Source organism: Rhinoraja longicauda, chromosome 20 (assembly GCF_053455715.1).
Source record: "Rhinoraja longicauda isolate Sanriku21f chromosome 20, sRhiLon1.1, whole genome shotgun sequence".
Taxonomy (NCBI): domain Eukaryota; kingdom Metazoa; phylum Chordata; class Chondrichthyes; order Rajiformes; family Arhynchobatidae; genus Rhinoraja; species Rhinoraja longicauda.
Genome location: NC_135972.1, coordinates 36,151,873 through 36,177,201, shown reverse-complemented (window position 1 = coordinate 36,177,201; position 25,329 = coordinate 36,151,873). Strand labels below are relative to the sequence as shown.

General features: G+C 44.9%; 1 protein-coding gene across 1 annotated transcript in view; it reads left to right on the top strand.

The window, feature by feature from the left end:
- ing3 (inhibitor of growth family, member 3) overlaps positions 1–25,329 on the top strand; it is a 47,877-nt gene that overhangs the window by 5,066 nt on the left and 17,482 nt on the right. The window contains exons 5-8 of the mRNA XM_078417415.1: positions 6,520–6,616; positions 14,510–14,581; positions 14,850–14,966; positions 24,396–24,559. Of these exons, the coding sequence (XP_078273541.1) occupies positions 6,520–6,616; positions 14,510–14,581; positions 14,850–14,966; positions 24,396–24,559 (450 nt within the window). The remainder of the gene's footprint in view (positions 1–6,519; positions 6,617–14,509; positions 14,582–14,849; positions 14,967–24,395; positions 24,560–25,329) is intronic.

The following is a 25,329-nucleotide window of genomic DNA, read 5'->3' as shown; positions in this document are numbered from 1 at the left end:
TATTTTTAAGTATATACAAAATTCTGGTATCTGCCTATATCTAACAATAATATCTGGAAATACATTGCAAACAGCAATTATGAGAAAATGTTAAGGGTCACCCGGATGAATAATAATAAGGTAAATTAAAGAGAATAATTCCAGCTGGCAAACTGCTGTGATTTTTATTGAGAAAGTGACTTTCCAAACGAATAGTAGAAAATTATATAATATTCATTTTATTCTCAATTATCTCAGAATATTACTCTTGAAACTAAAATCATTTGGAAATCAAGGTGAAATGACAGTATGAAGAATAAATTTACAAAGGATAGGTTGATGGTTTTCGGATCAGAACATGTGAGCTTTAGGAAAATTTAATGTTGAATCATTTAAAGTGATTTAAGAATGGAAACTGTCCATCAGTTCGCTCCTACCCAGTGAGCTGTTAGTCACTTGGTGATCCACTCAATATTTGGACAATATAGATACGCAAATACATTTCTACTTCAGTTGTTTACTGTCCCATGCAGCAACTGCAGGATATTGAGTTGCTTTGTATTGAACATGATTCGAGCAACTGTTCGCATTCCTTAGCCTAATGCCAATTGTTCACACTCCTTAATTTGTAAACTTTTAACCTACCAATAGTGGCCAGATAGGTGAGACCATAATTAGTCCCATGTTTTATTACTGAAATGGTAGGTGGAGCTATGATTATTTTTATAATATTCAAATGTTAGATCAGAAGTGTCAGTGTTGCAGTTGAACAAAGGGGACTATGAAGGCATGAGAGAGGAGCTAGTCAAGGACGACAGGAAAAGGATCCTAGTAGAAATGACGGTGGAACAGCAATGGCAGGAATTTCAGAGCATAATCCAGAAGATGCAGGATCTTTTCATGCCAAAGAGGAAGAAAAATTCTAAGGGGAGTAAGAGGCAACCATGGCTGGCAAGGGAAGTTAGGGATGGAATAAATCTAAAAGAAAAGGTGTATAACAGCAAAGAGTAGTGGGAAGCCAGAGGATTGGGCAACTTTCAAAGGACAACAGAAGATAACAAAAAGGGCAATATGGGGTGAAAAGATGAAGTACGAGGGTAAGCTGGCCAAGAATATAAAGAAGGATAGTAAAAGCTTCTTTAGGTATGTTAAGAGAAAAAGATTAGTAAAGATAAATGTGGGTCCCTTGAAGGCAGAAACAGGTGAAATTATTAAGGGAAACAAGGAAATGGCAGAAGAGTTGAACAGGTACTTTGGTTCTGTCTTCACTAAGGAAGACACAAACAATCTCCCAGATATAGAGAGAACAGGGGATCCAGGGAGACAGAGGAACTGAAAGAAATTTGCATTAGGCGAGAAATAGTATTGAGTAGACTGATGGGACTGAAGGCTGATAAATCCCCAGGGCCTGATGGTCTGGATCCCAGGGTACTGGAGGTGGCTCAAGAAATCGTGGACGTATTGGTGATCATTTTCCATGTTCTATAGATTCAGGATCAGTTCCTGTGGATTGGAGGGTAGCTAATGTTATCCCACTTTTCAAGAAAGGAGCAATAGAGAAAACAGGGAATTAATAGGCCATTTCGGCTGACATCCATGGGGAGGATGCTGGAGTCAATTATTAAAGAAGTAGTAAAGGTGCATTTGGATAGCAGTAAAAGGGTGACTTGTACAGGTTGAGTGAGTGGGCAGATGCATGGCAGGTGCAGTATAATGTAGATAAATGTGAGGTTATTGGGGGTAGGGTAGGGTACTGACATGGATAGAAAATTGGTTGACAGACAGAAAGCAAAGAGTGGGGATAAATGGGTCCCTTTCGGAATGGCAGGCAGTGACCAGTGGGGTACCGCAAGGTTCGGTGCTGGGACCCCAGCTATTTACGATATACATTAATGACTTGGACGAAGGGATTAAAAGTACCATTAGCAAATTTGGAGATGATACTAAGTTGGGGGGTAGTGTGAATTGTGAGGAAGATGCAAAAAGGCTGCAGGGTGACTTGGACAGGTTGTGTGAGTGGGCGGATACATGGCAGATGCAGTTTAATGTAGATAAGTGTGAGGTTATTCACTTTGGAAGTAAGAATAGAAAGGCAGATTATTATCTGAATGGTGTCAAGTTAGGAGGAGGGGGAGTTCAACGAGATCTGGGTGTCCTAGTGCATCAGTCAATGAAAGGAAGCATGCAGGTACAGCAGGCAGTGAAGAAAGCCAATGGAATGTTGGCCTTCGTAACAAGAGGAGTTGAGTATAGGAGCAAAGAGGTCCTTCTACAGTTGTACCGGGCCCTGGTGAGACCGCACCTGGAGTACTGTGTGCAGTTTTGGTCTCCAAATTTGAGGAAGGATATTCTTGCTATGGAGGGCGTGCAGCGTAGGTTCACTAGGTTAATTCCCGGAATGGCGGGACTGTCGTATGTTGAAAGGCTGGAGCGATTGGGCTTGTATACACTGGAATTTAGAAGGATGAGGGGGGATCTTATTGAAACATATAAGATAATTAGGGGATTGGACACATTAGAGGCAGATAACATGTTCCCAATGTTGGGGGAGTCCAGAACAAGGGGCCACAGTTTAAGAATAAGGGGTAGGCCATTTAGAACGGAGATGAGGAAGAACTTTTTCAGTCAGAGGGTGGTGAAGGTGTGGAATTCTCTGCCTCAGAAGGCAGTGGAGGCCAGTTCGTTGGATGCTTTCAAGAGAGAGCTGGATAGAGCTCTTAAGGATAGCGGAGTGAGGGGGTATGGGGAGAAGGCAGGAACGGGGTACTGATTGAGAGTGATCAGCCATGATCGCATTGAATGGCGGTGCTGGCTCGAAGGGCTGAATGGCCTACTCCTGCACCTATTGTCTATTGTCTATCCTCTTTGGCGGCAAGGACAAGGAGCAGATTATTATCTCAATGGTGTCAGATTAGGAAAGAAATGCAATGAGACCTGGGTGTCCTTGTACACCAGTCACTGAGAGTAAACATGCAGGTAAAGCAGGCAGTGAAGAAAGCTAATGGCATGCTGGCCATCATAACGAGAGGATTTGAGTATAGGAGTAAAGAGGTCCTTCTGCAGTTGTACAGGGCCCTGGTGAGACCACATCTGGAGTATTGTGTGCAGTTTTGGTGTCCTTATTTGAGGAAGGACATCCATGCTATTGAGGCAGTGCAGCATAGATTCACGGGGTTAATCCCCGGGATCATGGGTCTGTCATATGAGGAAAGATTGGAAAGACTGGGCTTGTATTCACTGGAATTTAGAAGGATGAGAGGGGATCTTATAGAAACATATAAAATTACTAGACCAAGTGGACCCGTAGGGCCCAAACCTCTCCTGTGTTGGTTTGGTGCAGTACCCTCTCCTCCCCCTCCCCTCTCTCCCCCCCCCTCCTCTCTCCCCTCCTCCCCCCTCCCCTATCTCCCCCCTCCCCTATCTCCCCCTTCCCTCTCCCCCTTCCCTCTCCCCCTTCCCTCTCCCCCTTCCCTCTCCCCTTCCCTCTCCCCCTTCCCTCTCCCCCTTCCCTCTCCCCCTTCCCTCTCCCCCTTCCCTCTCCCCTTCCCTCTCCCCCTTCCCTCTCCCCCTTCCCTCTCCCCCTTCCCTCTCCCCCTTCCCTCTCCCCCTTCCCTCTCCCCCTTCCCTCTCCCCCTTCCCTCTCCCCCTTCCCTCTCCCCCTTCCCTCTCCCCCTTCCCTCTCCCCCTTCCCTCTCCCCCTTCCCTCTCCCCCTTCCCTCTCCCCCTTCCCTCTCCCCTTCCCTCTCCCCCTTCCCTCTCCCCCTTCCCTCTCCCCCTTCCCTCTCCCCCTTCCCTCTCCCCCTTCCCTCTCCCCCTTCCCTCTCCCCCTTCCCTCTCCCCCTTCCCTCTCCCCCTTCCCTCTCCCCCTTCCCTCTCCCCCTTCCCTCTCCCCTTCCCTCTCCCCCTTCCCTCTCCCCCTTCCCTCTCCCCCTTCCCTCTCCCCCTTCCCTCTCCCCCTTCCCTCTCCCCCTTCCCTCTCCCCCTTCCCTCTCCCCCTTCCCTCTCCCCCTTCCCTCTCCCCCTTCCCTCTCCCCCTTCCCTCTCCCCCTTCCCTCTCCCCCTTCCCTCTCCCCCTTCCCTCTCCCCCTTCCCTCTCCCCCTTCCCTCTCCCCCTTCCCTCTCCCCCTTCCCTCTCCCCCTTCCCTCTCCCCCTTCCCTCTCCCCTTCCCTCTCCCCCTTCCCTCTCCCCCTTCCCTCTCCCCCTTCCCTCTCCCCCTTCCCTCTCCCCCTTCCCTCTCCCCTTCCCTCTCCCCTTCCCTCTCCCCCTTCCCTCTCCCCCTTCCCTCTCCCCCTCTCCCCTTCCCTCTCCCCCTTCCCTCTCCCCCTTCCCTCTCTCCCCCTTCCCTCTCCCCCTTCCCTCTCCCCCTTCCCTCTCCCCCTTCCCTCTCCCCCTTCCCTCTCCCCCTTCCCTCTCCCCCTTCCCTCTCCCCCTTCCCTCTCCCCCTTCCCTCTCCCCCTTCCCTCTCCCCCTTCCCTCTCCCCCTTCCCTCTCCCCCTTCCTCTCCCCCTTCCCTCTCCCCCTTCCCTCTCCCCCTTCCCTCTCCCCCTTCCCTCTCCCCCTTCCCTCTCCCCCTTCCCTCTCCCCCTTCCCTCTCCCCCTTCCCTCTCCCCTTCCCTCTCCCCCTTCCCTCTCCCCCTTCCCTCTCCCCCTTCCCTCTCCCCCTTCCCTCTCCCCCTTCCCTCTCCCCCTTCCCTCTCCCCCTTCCCTCTCCCCCTTCCCTCTCCCCCTTCCCTCTCCCCCTTCCCTCTCCCCCTTCCCTCTCCCCCTTCCCTCTCCCCCTTCCCTCTCCCCTTCCCTCTCCCCTTCCCTCTCCCCTTCCCTCTCCCCCTTCCCTCTCCCCCTTCCCTCTCCCCCTTCCCTCTCCCCCTTCCCTCTCCCCCTTCCCTCTCCCCCTTCCCTCTCCCCCTTCCCTCTCCCCCTTCCCTCTCCCCCTTCCCTCTCCCCCTTCCCTCTCCCCCTTCCCTCTCCCCCTTCCCTCTCCCCCTTCCCTCTCCCCCCTTCCCTCTCCCCCCCTTCCCTCTCCCCCCCTTCCCTCTCCCCCCCTTCCCTCTCCCCCCCTTCCCTCTCCCCCCCTTCCCTCTCCCCCCCTTCCCTCTCCCCCCTTCCCTCTCCCCCTTCCCTCTCCCCCCTTCCCTCTCCCCCCTTCCCTCTCCCCCCTTCCCTCTCCCCCCCTTCCCTCTCCCCCCCTTCCCTCTCCCCCCCTTCCCTCTCCCCCCCTTCCCTCTCCCCCCCTTCCCTCTCCCCCCCTTCCCTCTCCCCCCCTTCCCTCTCCCCCCTTCCCTCTCCCCCCCTTCCCTCTCCCCCCCTTCCCTCTCCCCCCCTTCCCTCTCCCCCCCTTCCCCTCCCCCCCTTCCCCTCCCCCCCTTCCCCTCCCCCCCTTCCCCTCCCCCCCTTCCCCTCCCCCCCTTCCCCTCCCCCCCTTCCCCTCCCCCCCTTCCCCTCCCCCCCTTCCCCTCCCCCCCTTCCCCTCCCCCCCATCCCCTCCCCCCCATCCCCTCCCCCCCATCCCCTCTCCCCATCCCCTCTCCCCCTTCCCCTCTCCCCATCCTCTCCCCCTTCCCCTCTCCCCATCCTCTCCCCCTTCCCCTCTCCCCATCCTCTCCCCCCTTCCCCTCTCCCCATCCTCTCCCCCCTTCCCCTCTCCCCATCCTCTCCCCCCTTCCCCTCTCCCCATCCTTCCCCTCTCCCCATCCTCTCCCCATCCTTCCCCTCTCCCCCTCCCCTCTTCCCTCACCCCCCTTCCCTCTCTCTCCCCCCCCCCACCCCTCTCCCCCCCATCCCTCTCCTTGAGTAGTGAGTGCAATTTACAATCCCAAAGATCACAAATCTAGCATAATAAAACCTGCTGAGGCTCAAGAAGAACCAGATACAGGTTGTTCTAGAGATTCCAGGGGGTATGGGGAGAGGGCAGGAACGGGGTACTGATTGTGGATGATCAGCCATGATCACATTGAATGGCGGTGCTGGCTTGAAGGGCCGAATGGCCTACTCCTGCACCTATTGTCTATTGTAAATACAAATTCCATAATGCTCAAAAACATTGCAGATTGTCCAAAATGGCAACCTGCTTGATCTGTTAAACGCAACATTTTTTTTCAAAAAAACTGACATAGGGATTCAGGGCGGCACAGTGGTGCAGCGGTAGAGTCGCTGCATTACAGCACCGGAGACCTGGGTTTGACCATAACTACGGGTGCACTCTATGGAGTTTATATGTTCTCCGTGTGACCACGTAGGCTTTCTCCAGGTGCTCCGGTTTCCTCCCACACTCCAAACATGTACAGGTTTGTAAGTTAATTGGCATCGATAAAAAAATTGTAAAATTCTCCCAAGTGCGTAGGTTAGTGTTAGTGTACAGGGTGATGACTCGTCGATACAGACTCGGCCCGTTTCCGTGCTGTATCTGTATCTCCAAAGTCTAAATGGCAAATCCTTGGTTTATTTTTTCCGATTTACCCATAAAATTGCTTGTGATGGAAATTGCAACAAAGAATTTCTTCATTGGTAAATAATTTTTTTATTGTATTTTGATTGTCCAGGTGGATAGACATCTGCGAAAATTGGACCAAGAGCTTGCCAAATTTAAAATGGAACTTGAAGCTGATAATGCTGGAATTACAGAAATATTAGAAAGGAGTAAGTACATTAATCTTTCATCTTGATGTTTAAAGTCATTGTTTAAAGATATTTTTGACATTCCTGGAAGACTGCAAGCTAAGATCAAAAATAAAGTAAAAAGTAAAACTCCTGTTATCTAGAATTTAGGACTTTGGTGCTGCTGGATGAACAGATTTTTAGGCTCTGAGATTTTACTTCTATTAATATCCCAAAACACCTTTTAAAAATATATCTTATGCAATATTACTATTAACTGTCTCACTGAGCCTTGTTGGTTTAAAGGAAACAAGGACCCCATAAGTTAATAGGGTGGGGCATTATGTGCGGCACAGCAGTGCAGCTAATTGAGCTGCTGTCTCATAGCTTTAGAGATACAGCGTGGAAAAGAGGCCCTTCGGCCCACTGAGTTTCACCGGCCAGCGATCATACTGTAAACTAGCACTATCCTACACACTATGAACAATTTACAGTTTTATCGAAGCCTTTATGTCTTTGGAGATGTGGGAGGAAACCGGAGCATCTGGAGAAAACCCATGTGGTCACAGGGAGAACGTACAAACTCCATACAGACAGCACTCGGGATCAAACGCGGGTCTCTGGCGGTGTAAGGCAGCAACTGTTCCACTGCCTAACTGTGCCGCCCTTGCTCATAGGGGGTACCCCTATGCTTCATAATTTATTATTTCCAACTTTAAAAAAGAAATTGGTAGATTATTCCTATTAAAAGTTTGTCAACAGTTGACTCAATTTGTGAGCAGAATGTTAAGATTCTGTGCACCATGGAAAAAGAATTTTAAAAAACTGTTCACAATGGCTATTTATCATTAAGACTTGTTAACTCTAGTGTTCTCTGCTGCTAAGTTTGGTATTTGTTTGTTATTGTAATTCCTCCAGTTACACTGGTTCTCTCCTGTACCTGGTGAGTCAGATGCCAAACCGTTGAGATTTCTAAATAATGGCAGAGCATTATGTCAAATTTTAACTTTAACAGTAAATTGCTAGTACAACTTCAATTGGTTTGTGTAAATGTATACCCATAATAAAGATAAACATAGAGACAAAGAAAATAGGTGCAGGAGGAGGCCATTTGGCCCTTTGAGCCAGCACCGCCAATCATTGTGATCATGGCTGATCATCCACAGTCAGTAACCCGTGCCTGCCTTCTCCCCATATCCCTTGATTCCGCTAGCCCCTAGAGCTCTATCTAACTCTTTTAAATTCATCCATTGAATTGGCCTCTACTGCTTTCTGTGGCATAGAATTTCACAAATTCAAAACTCTCTGGGTGAAAAAGTTTTTTTTCATCCCAGTTTTAAATGGCCTCCCCTTTATTCTTAGACTGTGGCCCCTGGATCTGGACTATCCCAACATTGGAAACATATTTCCTGCATCTAGCTTGCCCAGTCCTTTTATAATTTTATTTGTTTCTATAAGATCCCCTCTCATCCGTCTAAATTCCAGTGAATACAAGCCCAGTCTTTCCAATCTTCCCTTGTATGACATCCCGGGGAATAACGTCGTGTACCTATGCTGCACTGCCTCAATAGCAAGGATGTCCTTCCTCAAATTAGGAGACCGAAACTGCACACAATACTCCAAATGTGGTCTCACCAGGGCCTTGTGCAACTGCAAAAGGACTTCTTTACTCCTATACTCAAATCCTCTCGTTATGAAGGCAAATATGCCATTAGCTTTCTTTACTGCCTGCTGTACATGCATGTTTACTCTCGGTGACTGGTGTACAAGGAGTCAGTCCTCATTGAACTTCTCTTTTTCCTAATCTGACACCATTGAGATAATAATCTGCCTCCTTGCTCTTGCTGCCAAAGTGGATAACCTCACATTTATCTACATTATACTGCATCTGCCACGCATCTGCTCACTCACTCAACCTGTCCAAGTCACCCTGCAACCTCCTAGCATCCTCTTCGAAGTTCACACTGCCATCCAGCTTTGTGTCATCTGCAAATTTGCTAGTGCTACTTTTTAATTCCATCATCTAACTCATTAATATATATTGTAAATAGTTGCGGCCCCAGCACCGAGCCTTGCGGCTCTCCACTCGCCACTGCCTGCCATTCTGACAGGGACCCATTTATTCCTACTCTTTGTTTCCTGTCTGCCAACCAATTCTCTATCCATGTCAATACACTACCCCCAATACCATGTGCTCTAATTTTGCCCACTAATCTCCTGCGTGGGACCTTATCAAAGGCTTTCTGAAAGTCCAGATACACTACATCCACTGGCTCTCCTTCATCCATTCTACTTGTCACATTCTCAAAAAATTCCAGAAGATTAGCCAAGCAGGATTTCTCCTTCATAAATTCATGCTGACTTGGACCAATCTTTTTACTGCTATCCAAATGCGCCGTTATTACTTTAATAATTGACTCCAGAATTGTCCCCACGATCGATGTCAGGCTAACTGGTCTATAATTCCCCGTTTTCTCTCTTACTTGAAAAGTGGGATAACATTAGCTACCCTCCAATCCATAGGAACTGATCCTGAATCTGTAGAACATTGGAAAATAATCACCAATGCGTCCACGATTTCTAGAGCCACTTCCTTAAGTACCCTGGGATGCAGACCATTAGGCCTTGGGGATTTATTAGCCTTCAGTCCCATCAGTCTACCCAATACTATTTCTCGCCCAATGCAAATTTCTTTCAGTTCCTCTGTCTCCCTAGATCCCCTATTCTCTAGTACATCTGGGAGATTGTTTGTGTCTTCCTTAGTGAAGACAGAACCAAAGTACCTGTTCAACTCTTCTGCCATTTACTTGTTCCCCATAATAATTTCACCTGTTTTTGCCTTCAAGGGACCCACATTTGTCTTTACTAATCTTTTTCTCATAACATACCTAAAGAAGCTTTTACTATCGTTCTTTATATTCTTGGCCAGCTTACCCTTGTACTTCATATTTTCACCCCGTATTGCCCTTTTTGTTACCTTCTGTATTGCCCTTTTTGTTAGTCTCCAGTACAAGCTACTCTTAGAATCCATCTCGGAGGCACTCTACAAACTCCCTTTCTTGGGGTCCAGACCAACCTGATTTTCCCAGTCCACCTGCATATTGAAATATCCCTCAAGCACAGTGGCATTACCTTTGTTACATGCCAATTTTAACTCCTGCTGCAACTTGCACCCTATATCCAGGCTACTGTTTGGGGGCCTGTAGATAACTTTCATTACTGTCTTCTTACCTTTACAATTCGTCAATTCTATCCACAGCAACTCTACATCATCAGTCAATCAATCAATCTCTAACTGAACCTCAAGCTCATCCACTTTCCTTCTTATACTTTGTGCATTCATATAATACTTTTAATCCAATACTCACCTCACCTTTTGCATCGATTCCTATTTCACCTCGCCATACTCTCCTAACTTTTCATGAGCTTTCTGTCCTGTTAATTCTGGTGTCTTTCGTACACAAAGAACACATCAAATCAGAGCAAACCAGAGGAAGCCACAGCAGCACTTGGAGAGGACATTCTGAAGGGACCACTCTTTCAGGCAGTATGGGGAGAGCTTAAAAATAAAAAAGGTGCATTCAAATGAGATTATACTATAGGCTACCTAATGCCCAGTGCGAGAAAGAGGAATAGATATGAAGACGGGTTATGCAAAGATCTAAAAGCAACGGTGTTGATGTAGTGAGTGACTTTAACTTCCCCAGTATTGACTAAGACTTTAGGCGAAAGACAAAGACGGGGCAGAATTCATTAGATGTGTTCAGGGGGGGTTTCTTGATAAAGTGTGTGAATTGTCCAACTAAAGGAGGGACCAACACTGGGGAAATGAGCCTGGCAGATGATTTCAGTCCGAGAGCATTTTGGGAACAGTTGTGTAGGAAAATAACTGCAGATGCTGGTACAAATCGAAGGTATCACAAAATGCTGGAGTAACTCAGCAGGTCAGGCAGCATCTTGGAGAGAAGGAATGAGTGACGTTTCGGGTCGAGGTCCTTCTTCAGACTGATGTCGGGGGGGGCGGGACAAAGGAAGGATATAGGTGGAGACAGGAAGACGGTGGGAGGACTGGGAAGGGGGAGGGAAAGAGAGGAACAGAGGAACTATATAAAGTTAGAGAAGTCAATGTTCATACCGCTGGGCTGTAAGCTGCTCAAGTGAAATATGAGGTGCTGTTCCTCCAATTTCCGGTGGGCCTCACTATGACAGAAAGGTCAGACTGGGAGTGGGAGGGGGAGTTGAAAAGCTCAGCCACCGGGAGATCAGGTTGGTTAAGGCGGACTGAGCGAAGGTGTTGAGCGAAACGATCGCCGAGCCTGTGTTTGGTCTTGCCGATGTAAAGAAGTTGACATCTGGAACAGCGGATACAGTAGATGAGGTTGGAGGAGGTGCAGGTGAACCTCTGACTCACCTGGAAAGACTGTTTGTGTCCTTGGATCGAGTCGAGGGGGGAAGTAAAGGGACAGGTGTTGCATCTCCTGCGGTTGCAGGGGAAAGTGCCTGGGGAGGGGGTGGTTTGGGTAGGAAGGGACGAGTGGACCAGGGAGTTATGCAGGGGAACGCAGAAAGGGGAGGGGATGGGAAGATGGGTCCAGTAGTGGGGTCCCGTTGAAGGTGACGGAAATGTTGGAGGATAATGTGTTGGATACGCTGGCTGATGGGGTGGAAGGTGAGGACAAGGGGGATTCTGTCCTTGTTACGAATCGGGGGAGGGGGAGCAAGAGTGGAGCTGTGGGATATAAAGGCGGCCCTAGTGAGAGCCTCATCTATAATGGAAGAGGGGAAGCCCCGTTTCCTAAAGAATGAGGACATCTCTGATGCCCTAGTGTGAAACATCTCATCCTGGGCGCAGATGTGGCGTAGATGGAGGAATTGGGAGTAGGGGATAGACTTTTTGCAGGAGACAGGGTGGCAAGAAGTGTAGTCCAGATAGCTGTGCGAGTCAGTGGGTTTGTAGTAGATGGGCGGCACGGTAGCGCAGCGGTAGCGCAGCGGTAGAGTTGCTGCTTTACAGCGAATGCAGCGCCGGAGACTCGGGTTCGATCCTGACTACGGGTGCTGCACTGTAAGGAGTTTGTACGTTCTCCCCGTGACCTGCGTGGGTTTTCTCCGAGATCTTCGGTTTCCTCCCACACTCCAAAGACGTACAGGTATGTAGGTTAATTGGCTGGGTAAATGTAAAAATTGTCCCTAGTGGGTGTAGGATAGTGTTAATGTACGGGGATTGTTGGGCGGCACGGACTTGGTGGGCCGAAAAGGCCTGTTTCCGGCTGTATATATATGATATGATATGATGATATGTCAGTCACTAGTCTGTCTCCTGTGATGGAGATGGTGAGATCCAGAAACGGTAGGGAGATGTCGGAGATAGTCCAAGTATATTTATGGATGGAAATTAATGGTGAAATGTATGAAGTCAGTGAGTTCTGCATGAGTACAAGAGGTAGCACCAATGCAGTCGCCAATGTAGCGGAGGTAGAGTTCGGGGATGGGGCCAGTGTACGTCTGGAACAGGGATTGTTCGACGTACCCGACAAAGAAGCAGGCGTAGCTAGGGCCCATGCGAGTGCCCATAGCTACACCTCTGGTTTGGAGGAAGTGGGAGGAGTCAAAGGAGAAGTTGTTGAGGGTAAGAACCAGCTCTGCTAGGCGGAGGAGAGTGTTAGTAGATGGAGATTGGCTGGTTCTTCGGTCGAGGAAGAAACGGAGGACTTCAAGACCATCCTTGTGGGGGATGGAGGTGTAGAGTGACTGGACATCCATGGTAAAGATGAGGGAGTGGGGGCCTGGAAACCGGAAGTTATTGAGGAGACGGAGAGCATGTGAGGTGTCTTGGACGTAGATGGGGAGGGATTTGACCGGGGGGATAGGATGGAGTCGAGGTAGGTGGAAATTAGTTCGGTGGGACATGAACAGGCAGAAACAATGGGTCTGCCAGGATAGTTCTGTTTATGGATTTTTGGGAACAGTGATCAGAACTCCTTAAGGTTTAAGATAGTTATGACTAAGATAAGCCTGGATGTTGGGGTAAAGTACTAAATTGGGGGAGGGAAAATTACAAAAGGTCAGCTTTTTAAAATTGATGTTATGGAATACAATCGTTTACCCCAACCTCACCTAACAATCCCACAATTTGTCTAGGCAGTCAATTCTAGGGACCTAATTTGCATGCAAGTGACATTGCTACATGATGTCACCGGTGCCACCTTCAAACATCACGCGGAGAGCTGGTGCACATATTGTTGCCTATAATCAGGTCCAAAGAAATATGATGTAAAAGCAATTTTAATAGGCATCAATATTCTTCAACTATGTGAAGAAAAGAAATAAATTATCAATTTGGATTGGTATAGTTGTTAAATTTTATCTATTATAAAGCTAAAACGAGGCAAGCTTTGTATTGATCAAATTAAATTTGCATTTTGGATGAGTTTGTTACTGAATTAGAATATTTAGAAATGTTAAGTACTGCCATTTACTTCAGCTATTCCCATGTTGACTCGTCTCAACTTGCCTCAATTAATAGCCGCTCATTTCTCAGTCAGAGTATTATAAATTAATTTGTCATTAACACATATGGCAGATAAAGAATTGTGACAGTGGAATATGAAGTGCTGGAGTAATCTCTGGCAGAATCTCTGACGGTCGTGGACAGCTGATTAATCGGGTCGAAACCCTATCCATGTCCTTCAGAGTTGCTACTTGACCCACTGAGTTACTCCTGCACTTTGTGTTTTATGTAAGATTCCATCATCTGCAGTTCCTCGTGACCTGTGTGATTGATAGTCCCAGTTGCATGTGGGTTTTCATTAAAATTTCTGATTGTCTGATAACTTTGCCTTACTCCTGTTAAGCAATATTGTTAATTATATCTAGTGCTTATTGTTCATAGAGTCATTGACATACAGCACGGAAACAGGCCCTTCGGCCCAACTTGCCCATGCTGACCAAGATGCCCCATCTACGCTAGTCCCATCTGCCTGCGTTTGGTGCATAACCTTCTGCAATATTTTTTTCTTTAATTTGTGGAGAATTTAAAGTGGTTGCACCTTCGAGCACAATTAAAAGATAAATTGGAATAAGATGTGAAAATTGGAGGAAGCAGATATAGAGAGGAAGGGAAGTCTTCATTGATTTACATTGACTTCCAGTTCATACATGTCTCAGTTTTTAAATTCTTATGCTTTTATTCCCTCCCATGTTTCACTGTATAATTTCTTCAATCCTCCTAGAGTGCAAGAGTGCTAATCATGATATATGTTGCTAAATGGGAATAGAAATGTGTTTCATAATGTTCGAAGCTGCAGGAAAAGTTATTTTGACAGAGAATATGGATATAATGGTTATTATGGGGAAAACAATTTTTTTTTAAATTGACCAAATATGCTAATCTACAAAGCACCGATAGATGCAAGTTCTTGCATGAAAGTACATAGGGGATGTCTAACTAACTGTTCTTGGGCAGTCTAATGCTTAAATTATTTCAATGCTTAATTGAAATCAAAATACAGGTAAACAAATGGTGATTTCTATATGCCTAATTTATAACATAAGAAATAAAAATAACAGTAGGCTTTTCAGCCCCTCTGCCTGCTCCATCATTTAGTGAGAACATGGTTGATCTTTCCTAGTCAAATCTTAGATCCCATGATTCCTTTCATTCATATAACTTATTGTACAGGTTGACAAGAACCAAATTTTGTAAATCCCAGTTGTATTTTGGAGGTATTACTAAAATGAATGGTAAAACTGAAGCTTACTACTGCAAAACAAGTTTTTTTTTTGTGGTTAATGTAGTTAGAAGGGTATAACTTAAAATGGTGCTAACATGCAGATTTATCTGGAGCCAAAAGATAAGAATCATGACCTTCAATAACAATTCTCCATAGTTAAGGCATGATTCAACTGGTTATTTTTTTCTGTTTTCCTTTTCAGGATCTTTGGAATTGGACAATCCACCTCAGCCTGTTAATAACCACCATGGTCACTCGCACACTCCAGTAGAAAGTGAGTGCTGAGTAGTGACTTTACAAATAATCTTGTTGGTTTGATTTCACTTCATGTCACTTGCATAGATCAGAAAATATATGTAAAAATGTAATATCATTTCTGCTAGTACTGTTGCTTGGCAGCTCCAGATAATTTTGCATTTGATTATGTAATATTTGTTGATTTTGATTACAAATCTGTTACTGGGTAAAGAAAAAAATACTGTCAAATAAGTAACTTTCATTAAACTGATCTGCATTTGATTTTTCTGGTGACATTTTTGCAGAAAGGAAATATAACCCATCGACGCACCATTCTGTGGACCACGTTCCTGAGAAGAAATTCAAATCAGAAGCTCTTTTATCAACACTTACATCAGATGCTTCAAAAGAAAATACACCAGGTAATTTGAATGGTCCACTAGCTAAAATAATGCCATCATTTTAGACGTAACCATTTCACATTTTTTACAGTTCTTAACAGTGCAGCATTATAAGTGATAATGAAAAGAGTTGGCTCATCTGACCTATATACCGTAATTGCCACTATTTAACTTTGGTTTTGCGTGACCAGTTCAGCAGACTAGCTTGCTGCACCGAGCTAGCTACACTAATCTTCTGCTGATTGGTCAGGCAGATCCCTCATCGTGCTACTGGAAACTAGGATCTCCCAGCCTTTTATGAACTACTTTCCAACTGTGATGCTGGTTTACTGTGATGCTGGTTTACGGGCAGCATCTCTGGATAGAAGGAACGGGTGATGTTTTGGGTCGAGACCCTTCTTCAGACTGAGAGTCAAGTAAGAGGGAGACACAGAATTGATCAAAGGGGACGAAAATTAAGGAAAATGTAGAACAGTTCATTGTTAGCTAGGGGAAGGTGACAATGAGGCGTATAAAGATAACATTTAATTAGGAGGATAGTCAGACTGGTAGGAGAATTCAGATGGGGAAGGGATGGAGAGGGAGGGAAAGCAAGGTTTATTTGAAGTTGGAGAGGTCAATATTCATACCGCTGGGTTGTAAACTGCCCAAGCGAAATATGAAGTGCTGTTCCTCCAGTTTGCGTTGGGCCTCACTTTGACAGTGGAGGAGGGTCAGGGCAGGGAATGGGAGGGGGAGTTAAAGTGTTTAGTAAACGGGAGATCTGTTTTCCTGTTAATTTCCTGCCAATACAATGATGACAGAAGCTGGATCTAAATCTTATGTTAAAATATTTTTAAACATTTTCAATTTTCTGCATCCTCAAATATTTCAATTGAAAATCCCTGGTGATTTTTCACAGCTGTTTATGTTCAAGGGTATGAGGCCTCTCCTACCTCAAAAAGGGACATAGATAAAAACATACCTACATTCAAGGTTCCTACTTGAATCACTTGTGAAATGCAGAAGGTTACTTCATCTATGCATGTGAGGCTGGTCATGCAATCCCCGCATGTCCCAATGATTAGCAGGTAAACTTGAGCCCACTAGTCAGGTATTTTGCAGGATTGTTGATCTTGCATCTGCAGAACATGTAGATGCATTTACAGAAGTGAGTGGAGGATGGATTTTTGGCTGTAGCATTGTGGTCCATTTGTTGTTGGGAGTAATGATATTATTTTTCTTAGAATACAGATTGGATAACATGTGGAAACAATTAATATTTTTCAATTTTGATGTTTATGAGGATAGAGCTTCGCTTTTGATGTAGCCTCCCTCCAGTTCTGTTCTGTTTTTGTTTGCTATGGAAGCTTCCTTTCCTCTCTTTTGCTCTTATTCAATTGTTTACATCTCTATTTCTACCTTGTCCTCCCTATCCCATATTTTTGCCATACCTTCCTTGTATTATGAAAGGAAATGAATTGGTCTAGAGCAGTGGTGTCCAAACTTTTTTCAAAGAGGGCCAGATTTGATAATGTGAAAATACCCAAGGGCCAATGGCCCCTTTAACTAATGCGCTCCCCCCCCCCCCCCCCCCCCCCCGGACCTCGCGTCTGACAATCCGCGGATCGGGCAGCGCTGAACGCCGGGAGGTGTAGTCGCCTCTCCCCTCTCCCTACCTTCATTCTGTTAGACAGTGCTGGCGGGCCATAAATAATACATTTTAAGACGGAAGCTGCGGGCCGTATAAAATCTGACCTCGGGCCGCGATTGGCTCCCTGGCCGCACTTTGGACATGTCTGGTCTAGAGGGTGATTAAAGTTTAATCAAAGGTAAAAAAATATGTTAGAAGTAGAATCAGCACTTTCACAAACTGAACTACATAACTTCTAGTACTGAGCTGTGACGTAGGGGGTGACACTGTTTGAAGCTTTACAGTACTAATGAGTAGAAAATTCCTTTCAACCCTTGAGTATGTGCCCGGAAGCTCAAAACAGTGCAAAATTCACTAGTCTCAATGATGTGCAAAAGGCCTGAAGGGGTTTGTAACAAAAGATGCAAGAAGCAGCAATGGTAGCAGTATGACATTACAAAGACTTAGGGGTTGATGTTGCAGAAAGGAGCTGGAATGTGGAGTTAAGAGTCATGGAGGAGAGTCCTACAATGAAAGAAATATATTCATAAAGTACCACCTGGAAGAATGGAACAGACGAAGCTTGGTAGAATAGTAGCACCACTTAATTTTGCAAGGGAGAGACCGGTGTTGAATAGAGTGACGAAGAAGGTTAAAGTTGTCCTAAGACCAGACACAAAATGCTGGAGTAACTCAATGGGTCAGGCAGTATCTCTGGAGAAAAGAAGTTTCCAGTTCCTCCAGTTTTGCTTTCAGTTCCTCGTGCTGATGAGGGCAGGAACAGGGAGATACAGTCAAGTCAATTTTATTTGTATAGCACATTTAAAAACAACCCACGTTGACCAAAGTGCTGTACATCTGATTAGGTACTAAGGAAAAAATTTAACATACAGTAGCACACAAACATAACAGCACATACAAAACAGTTCACAGCGCCTCCTCAATGAGCCTCAAACGCTAGGGAGTAGAAATAGGTTTTGAGCCTGGACTTAAAGGAGTCGATGGAGAGGGCAGTTCTGATGGGGAGAGGGATGCTGTTCCACAGTCTAGGAGCTGCAACCGCAAAAGCGCGGTCACCCCTGAGCTTAAGCCTAGACCGCGGGATAGTGAGTAGCCCCAAGTCGGCCGACCTGAGGGACCTGGAGTTAGAGAGGTGGGTTAGAAGATTTTTGATGTAGGGGGGGGAATGTCCATTTAGGGCTTTATATATGAATAGGAGTAGCTTGAAGTTGATTCTGTACCGTACAGGGAGCCAGTGGAGAGAGGCCAGAATCGGCGTGATGTGGTCCCTTTTACGGGTACCCATCAGGAGTCTCGCTGCGGCGTTTTGGACTAGTTGCAGGCGGGACAGGGATGATTGGCTGATCCCAGTGTATAGGGAGTTGCAGTAGTCTAGGTGGGAGGAAATGAAAGCGTGAATGATTTTTTCAGTGTCGTCGATCTGAATGTGTGGCTGAGGAGTTGGTGCAGGGGGCAGGGATTTAGATTTCTTAGACCAGTGGATCTGTTTTAGGGTAAGGGTGGATTGTACAAAAGGGACGGGTTGCACCTCAACAGGCGGGGGACCAGCATTCTGGCAGGCAGATTTGCCACTGCTACACGGGTGGTTTTAAACTAAATAGTGGAGGGGGTGTTTCAAATGGGATAGACAATGATGGAGTTAAAGGGAAAGAAAGTATAGGAATAATTAAGAAACACTCCAGAATTAACGGGACAGAAAGCTCACGAAGCAATAGGAGAGAACTAGACCAAGTGGACCCGTTGGGCCCAAACCTCTCCTGCATTGGTGCAGCACCTTCTCCTCCCCCCCCTCCCCTCACCTCCACCCCTCTCCCCCTCCCCTCCCCCTCATCCCCTCCATCCCCCCCTCCCTTCCCCCTCCCTTCCCCCTCCCTTCCCCCTCCTCCCCCCCTCCTCCCCCCCTCCTGTCCCCCTCCCTCCCCCCACTCCCCCATTCCATCCCCCTCAACCCCCCTTATCCTCCCCCCTCCTCCCTCCCTCCCTAGGAGATAGATTTAAACTTTAAAATTTGAATAACTTTAAAAATATAACACCGATTTCAATGAAACTTCTTCCATTAGCACCAAAGGGATGACTGTGACTAAGGTGGGCCTAAAATTGTCGTGCTATCGTGTACCGTTTTGGCTGTAGTTCAGGAACAAACAAACAAACATACGAGGGTTTTAGTATATAGATGGCCAAGTGTAATAGGAATCGATGTGGAAGCAGAGATGAGCAAATGATTAAAAGTACTATATGTGAATGCGTGAAGTATAAGAAGTTAAGTGAATGAGCTTGAGGCTCAGTTAGAGATTGGTAGGTATTACATTGTGGGGATTACAGAGATGTGACTGCAGAAGGAACAGGACTGGGAACTGAATAATCGGGGTTATACGCCCTATAGAAAGGACAGGCAGGTGGGCAGGGGATGTGGGGTAGCTCTGTTGGTGAGGGATGGAATTCAGTCCCTTGCGAGGGGTGACATTGGGACTGACGAAGTAGAGTCACTGTGGATAGAGTTGAGGAATTGTAACGCCAAAAAGACACTAATGGGAGTTATCTACAGACCCCCCCAAACAGCAGCCTAGATATAGGGTGTAAGTTGCAGCAGGAGTTAAAATTGGCATGTAACAAAGGAAATGCCACTGAGTTTATGGGGGATTTCAATATGCAGGTAGACTGGGAAAATCAGGTTGGTTCTGGACCCCAAGAAAGGGAGTTTGTAGTGCCTCCGAGATGGATTCTCAGAGCAGCTTGTATTGGAGCCTACCAGAGAGAAGGCAATTCTGGATTTAGTGTTGTCTAATGAACCAGATTTAATAAAGGAACTCAAGGTAAAGGAACTACAAGGAGGTAGTGACCATAATATGATTAGTTTTAATCTGCAATTTGAGAGGGAGAAGGTTAAACCAGGAATGTCAGTGTTGCAGTTGAACAAAGGGGACTATGAAGGCATGAGAGAGGAGCTGGCCAAGGTCAAATAGAAAAGGATCCTAGCAGGAATGACAGCGGAACAGCAATGGCAGGAATTTATGGGCATAATCCAGAAGATGCAGGATCATTTCATTCCAAAGAGGAAGAAAGATTTTAAGGGGAGTAAGAGGCAACCGTGGCTGACAAGGGAAGTTAGAGATGGAATAAAACTAAATGAAAAAATGTATAACACAGCAAAGAGTAGCAGTAAGCCAGAGGATTGGGCAACTTGCAAAGGACAACAGAAGATAGCAAAAAAGGCAATATGGGCTGAAAAGATGAAGGACGAAGCGAAGCTGGTCAAGAATATAAAGGACAGTAAAGGTACAGAACAAATCACAGACGGCACCAATGACTCGGGAAAGGTGGAGCTCACAAAGGTCCGTTGCCCAGTTGACTCGTGTTGCCCAAACTTACAACCCAGCAGTATGAATATTAATCTCTCTAATTTAAAGTAACCATTGCATTCCCTCTCTTTCTATCCCCCCCAATCAACCCCCCCTCCCCCCACCCTAATCTTGCCAGCTCGTCTTGCTCGTTTCACGGTTCGTATTCCTGTCGTTAACATTTCGTACAGAGATAACGATAGACTATTGTGGGCTCCACTTTTCCTGAGTCATTAGTTCTGGCTCAAATTTGTTCTGTACCCTACCTCTAGTTTCTCTCTCCCCTGACTCTCGGTCTGAAGAAGGGTCTCGACCCGGAACATCACCTATTCCTTTTCTCCAGAGATGCTGCCTAACCCAATGAGTTACTCCAGCATTTTGTGTGCAGCTTCCGTGTAAAGCAGCATCTGCAGTTCTTTCTTACTCCTAAGAACAGAGTCTGGCAAGTGTTCAAACAACAAACTAGCTCATGAGGAGAAACATTTTCTGGTAGAACAAAACTTCAATAATCATTGGAAACAGAATTAATTTAATTGACAATAGAACCAAGGATGAAATCATTTTTTTTTGCAATTCAAATTGAATGCACTACCTTAAAAAAAAGACATTGTAAACAGTTAGAAACATAGAAAAATAGGTGCAGGAGTAAGCCATTCGGCCCTTCGCGCCAGCACTGCCATTCAATATGATCATGACTGATCATCCAAAATCTGTACCTCGTTCCTGCTTTCTCCCCATATCCTTTGATTCCATTAGCTTTAAGAGCTATATCTAACTCTCTCTTGAAAACATCCAGTGAATTGGCCTCCACTGCCTTCTGTGGCAGAGAATTCCACAGATTTACAACTCTCTGGGTGAAAATATTTTTCCTCACCTCAGTCCTCAATGGCCTACTGCTTATTCTTAAACTGTGACCCACCTAGTTCTGGACGCCCCGAACATCGAACAGTTGAAAGGTAATGTTTGGAATTATGATAGCAGAGAAATATGATTAATTAAATAACTTGTGAAAGAGTTCACACTGGCACAAGAGGTAGTCAAACTATATACCTGTACAGGTACAACAGGTAGTGCAAAGAGAAAATAAACAGAGTGCAGAATACAGTGTTACAGCTACAGAGAGTGCAGATAAAAAAGTGCAAGGTCCGCAACGAGGTCGTTTGGGAGATCAGCACTGCATCCTTAGCTTATGAGAGATCTATTCAAGAGTCTTGTATCAGTAAAGAAGAAGCTGTTCCTTAATCTGATGGTACGTGCTTTCAAGCTTTTGTTACTAAAGCCTGATCGAAGAAGGAATTTTGTTGGCTGCTTTCCCAAGTCAGAATCAAGTATAGATGGAGTTGATGGAGGTGAGACTGGTTTGCATGATGGGCTGGTTTGCAACTATAATTCTTTGCAATTTTTGAGCGGTTGCCAAGTCAAGTTGTGATGCATTCAATTAGGATGCTTCCATGGTGCATGTATAGAAATTGGTAAGAGGCATTGGAGGTTTTGCCAAATTCCTTGGTCTTCTGAAGACTGTTTTCTTGGCCAGAGCGTCAATTTGGTTAGAGCATGACAAATTGTTAGTGATATTTGTGGCTGGGAACTTGAAGCTCTCGACTTTCACCACTTCAGCATCATTTATGCAGACTGGGACAAGTACGCCACCCCGGTTCACACCGGATTTGTTTCAATAGACAAAAGACAATAGGTGCAGGAGGAGGCCATTTGGCCCTTCGAGCCAGCACCGCCATTCAATGTGATCATGGCTGATCATTCTCAATCAGTACCCCGTTCCTGCCTTATCCCCATACCCCCTGACTCTGCTATCCTTAAGTGCTCTATCTAGCTCTCTCTTGAATGCATTCAGAGAATTGGCCTCCACTGCCTTCTGAGGCAGAGAATTCCACAGATTCCCAACTCTCTGACTGAAAAGGTTTTTCCTCATCTCAGTTCTAAATGGCCTACCCCTTATTCTTAAACTGTGGCCCCTTGTTCTGGACTCCCCCAACATTGGGAACATGTTTCCTGCCTCTAACGTGTCCAACCCCTTTATAATCTTATACGTTTCGATAAGATCTCCTCTCATCCTTCTAAATTCCAGTGTATACAAGCCTAGTCGCTCCAGTCTTTCAACATATGACAGTCTCGCCATTCCGGAAATTAACCTAGTAAACCTATGCTGCACGCCCTCAATAGCAAGAATATCCTTCCATAAAAATTGGAGACCAAAACTGCACACAGTACTCCAGGTGCGGTCTCACTAGGGCCCTGTACAACTGCAGAAGGACCTCTTTGCTCCTATACTCAACTCCTCTTGTTATGAAGGCCAACATTCCATTAGCTTTCTTCACTGCCTGCTGTACCTGCATGCTTCCTTTCAGTGACTGATGCACTAGGACACCCAGATCTCGTTGTACGTCCCCTTTTCCTACCATTCAGATAATACTCTTCCTTCCTATTCTTACCACCAAAGTGGATAACCTCACACTTATCCACATTAAACGGCATCTGCCATGTATCCGCCCACTCACACAACCTGTCCAAGTCACCCTGCAACCTCATAGCATCTTCCTCACAGTTCACACTACCACCCAGCTTTATATCATCTGCAAATTTCAGAGGGGTTGGTGATGTGCGGGGAAAGATTTTGGTCTGACAGTGATGGAATTGGTTCAAGAAGTTCCAGATGAAGATGAAATAGTCACTATTCAAAATATAAAAATGTGAACGTTAATATAGCTGGAAGTTTCCTTGTGTTTGATCGGCTAAATGACGTGATAATCCTGCACAAAGAAAAGATCTGTCCTGCACCACCACCTAGTGGCTGGAGCCTAGAATACATACAAAGTTTTTAATTGCTTATGTTTGTTCTAAATACTAGACTATTTAGTCAACATTACTTGTTGGGAAGTAAGACGTTTTATATGATATGAAACAATTGTGGCAGAATCATCTTTAATACTGGCAAGTATTGATAGTAACAATTGTTCAGAAGGGAGTTTAGAGGCCTACATATCTCAACATTCTTGACCAATTGGCAAAATGATTACAATAATGTAATTCTAATAATTTGTTAATTCATTAAGCAATAAATGTGTCAAGTTAATATTTTAATGGATATTAAAAGTGAAATGAATTCTTCTCTAAAAATGTTTGGACTAAAATCTCAAATTCGTGAATAAAACAAAACGGCATAAATATATCTCTGCATTGACCTGCTTTGCTGAGCAGATTGGTGTGCGACAATTTATTTTAAGAATTTAAAGAAATCTATTGTATTCAGTCTTCAGTGTTAAAATAGAGATCTTAATTTCTTTCTGCATCTGAATTAATGTACAATAACATGTCTGCAAACACAGGAGATTGGTTGTTTGGCCCAACTGAAATTCGATGATGTTTATGCTGCATACAATTTTTCTTCTCACCTCTTTATCTAACCCAGTCACCATACCCTTCCATTATTTTCTCATTCATATTGTTATCTAACTTCCCTTTATTGCATCTATTTACTTTGTCCCAACTACCCCATGTTGCAATAAGTTTCACATTCGTTGTTAGTAATGTTTCCCTAATTTCCTACTTGCAGTGTGGGATATAATTGAAATGTAATTACATAATCATGATGTACATCTTCTGAAGCATGTCTTTAGCAGTCGTCATTACCTTAGTGACTAATTATTTTTCCATTCACATTTTGATAATTTATTCAAATTTTCATAAAGTTATGGCATCACTCTTTATATTTCATAACTTGCAACTTTAAGCAAATTTTAATCTTTTTCAATAATATATTCTAACTGAAAGAAAATAACAATAGTTAGTTTCACTAAAGTTTAGTTTCACTAAAACCAGTAGATTATTATCTATTCCAAAAAAAAACCTTGCTAAAAAAGTGCATTGCTGATCAGCAAGTTAAAAGGGCCATAAATTAATAACCTGTGCGTTCTACCCTGCATCTCATTGGAATTTCTGGTGTGAAGTAGAATGCAGAGCTTTTTAAAAACATGTTTAATAATAATAATAATAATAATGTATTACATTTATATAGCGCTTTTCATACACTCAAAGACGCTTTACAGGGATTTAAAGAACATAGGGAAGTGAATAAATAGATAAATAAGTAAACGAACAGAGAAAGGAGACAGAAGGTGAGGTGACCTTCAGTGGTTGAAGGCAGTACTGAACAGGTGAGACTTCAGTGATGTTTTGAATGTGGTGAGTGAGGAGGAGTCTCTGACGGTTGCTGTGTTGCTGTGGAACTGAATTTCTCAAGATTGGTGATCTTTCTCATGTCAATAACATTTGAACCAAAATTCTCCATTTCATGTTCTACTAAGAAGTAGAAAGTGCCCATGGTAAGACTGTTCCGTAAGGACTGTTAAAATAACAAAGTGAAACTACGTTTTGAAAATCGTTTTGATATGTTGTTGCTTTATAGCCATTGATAAAATGTATTCCTTTTTTATCTCGTTGTGTTTTTTAAATTCTTTTCAGGGTGCCGTAATAACAACTTGACATCAATATCTAACAGTGCCTACAATGCTAATTCATCACAGCCCCTCAGCTCATATAATCTAACCTCATTATCTCCAGGAGCGGGACCAGGAGCTGTAGCTATTACAATGGCAGCAGCCCAGGCTGTTCAAGCCACTGCGCAGGTAACAAATGCTTTTCATAGATTTTTAATGTGATAGAACAACTTACGTGATAGCATACATTGTTTCAAAGATTTTTTCTCAAATATCTCTCCAATCATCCTACACGTCTTCTTATATCAGACATGTGTTAGGGTTAGGGTACATTTGGCAAACTGTAAGCAATAAAAAAAATTGTATTAGATTCATCTCATAATTAGATGGTTCTACGATTTTGCTTGCAAGACACTAACACCATTAATCATTTGGTAGGTGACCCATCTCTTCATTGTGTACAAAGCACACATATCAGATGTGTGACAGTATATTCTCCGCGCCTGATTTAGTATAGCTCTAACAACACTCAAGAACTGCACTGTTTAGGACCGAACGGTCTGCTTAATTGGCACTTCACCTGTACACCAAATTATTTACTCCCTCTGCCACTCGTGCATTCTAGCTGCAATTAATACCAACTACCATGTACTCTGTGGTTATTCACCAACACAACTCTGACATCATCTCTCAAACCCATGCCATCTGCTGTGAAGGAGGACCAGGAGAGAAGGCACATGAGAGCACCAGCATCCTCAGATACCCTTCAAATTGTACAGCTTCCTGATTTAAATTCTGCAATCTATATACTAAAACTCTCGTTTGTTTATTTGTGATCGAACTTCAGCCAAAACGGTACAAGATAACGCAACAATTTTAGGCCCACCTTACTCACCGTCGTTGCTTTATTGGTAAAAAATTGTTGTTTTATTGAAATTGGTGCTATATTTTAAAAGTTA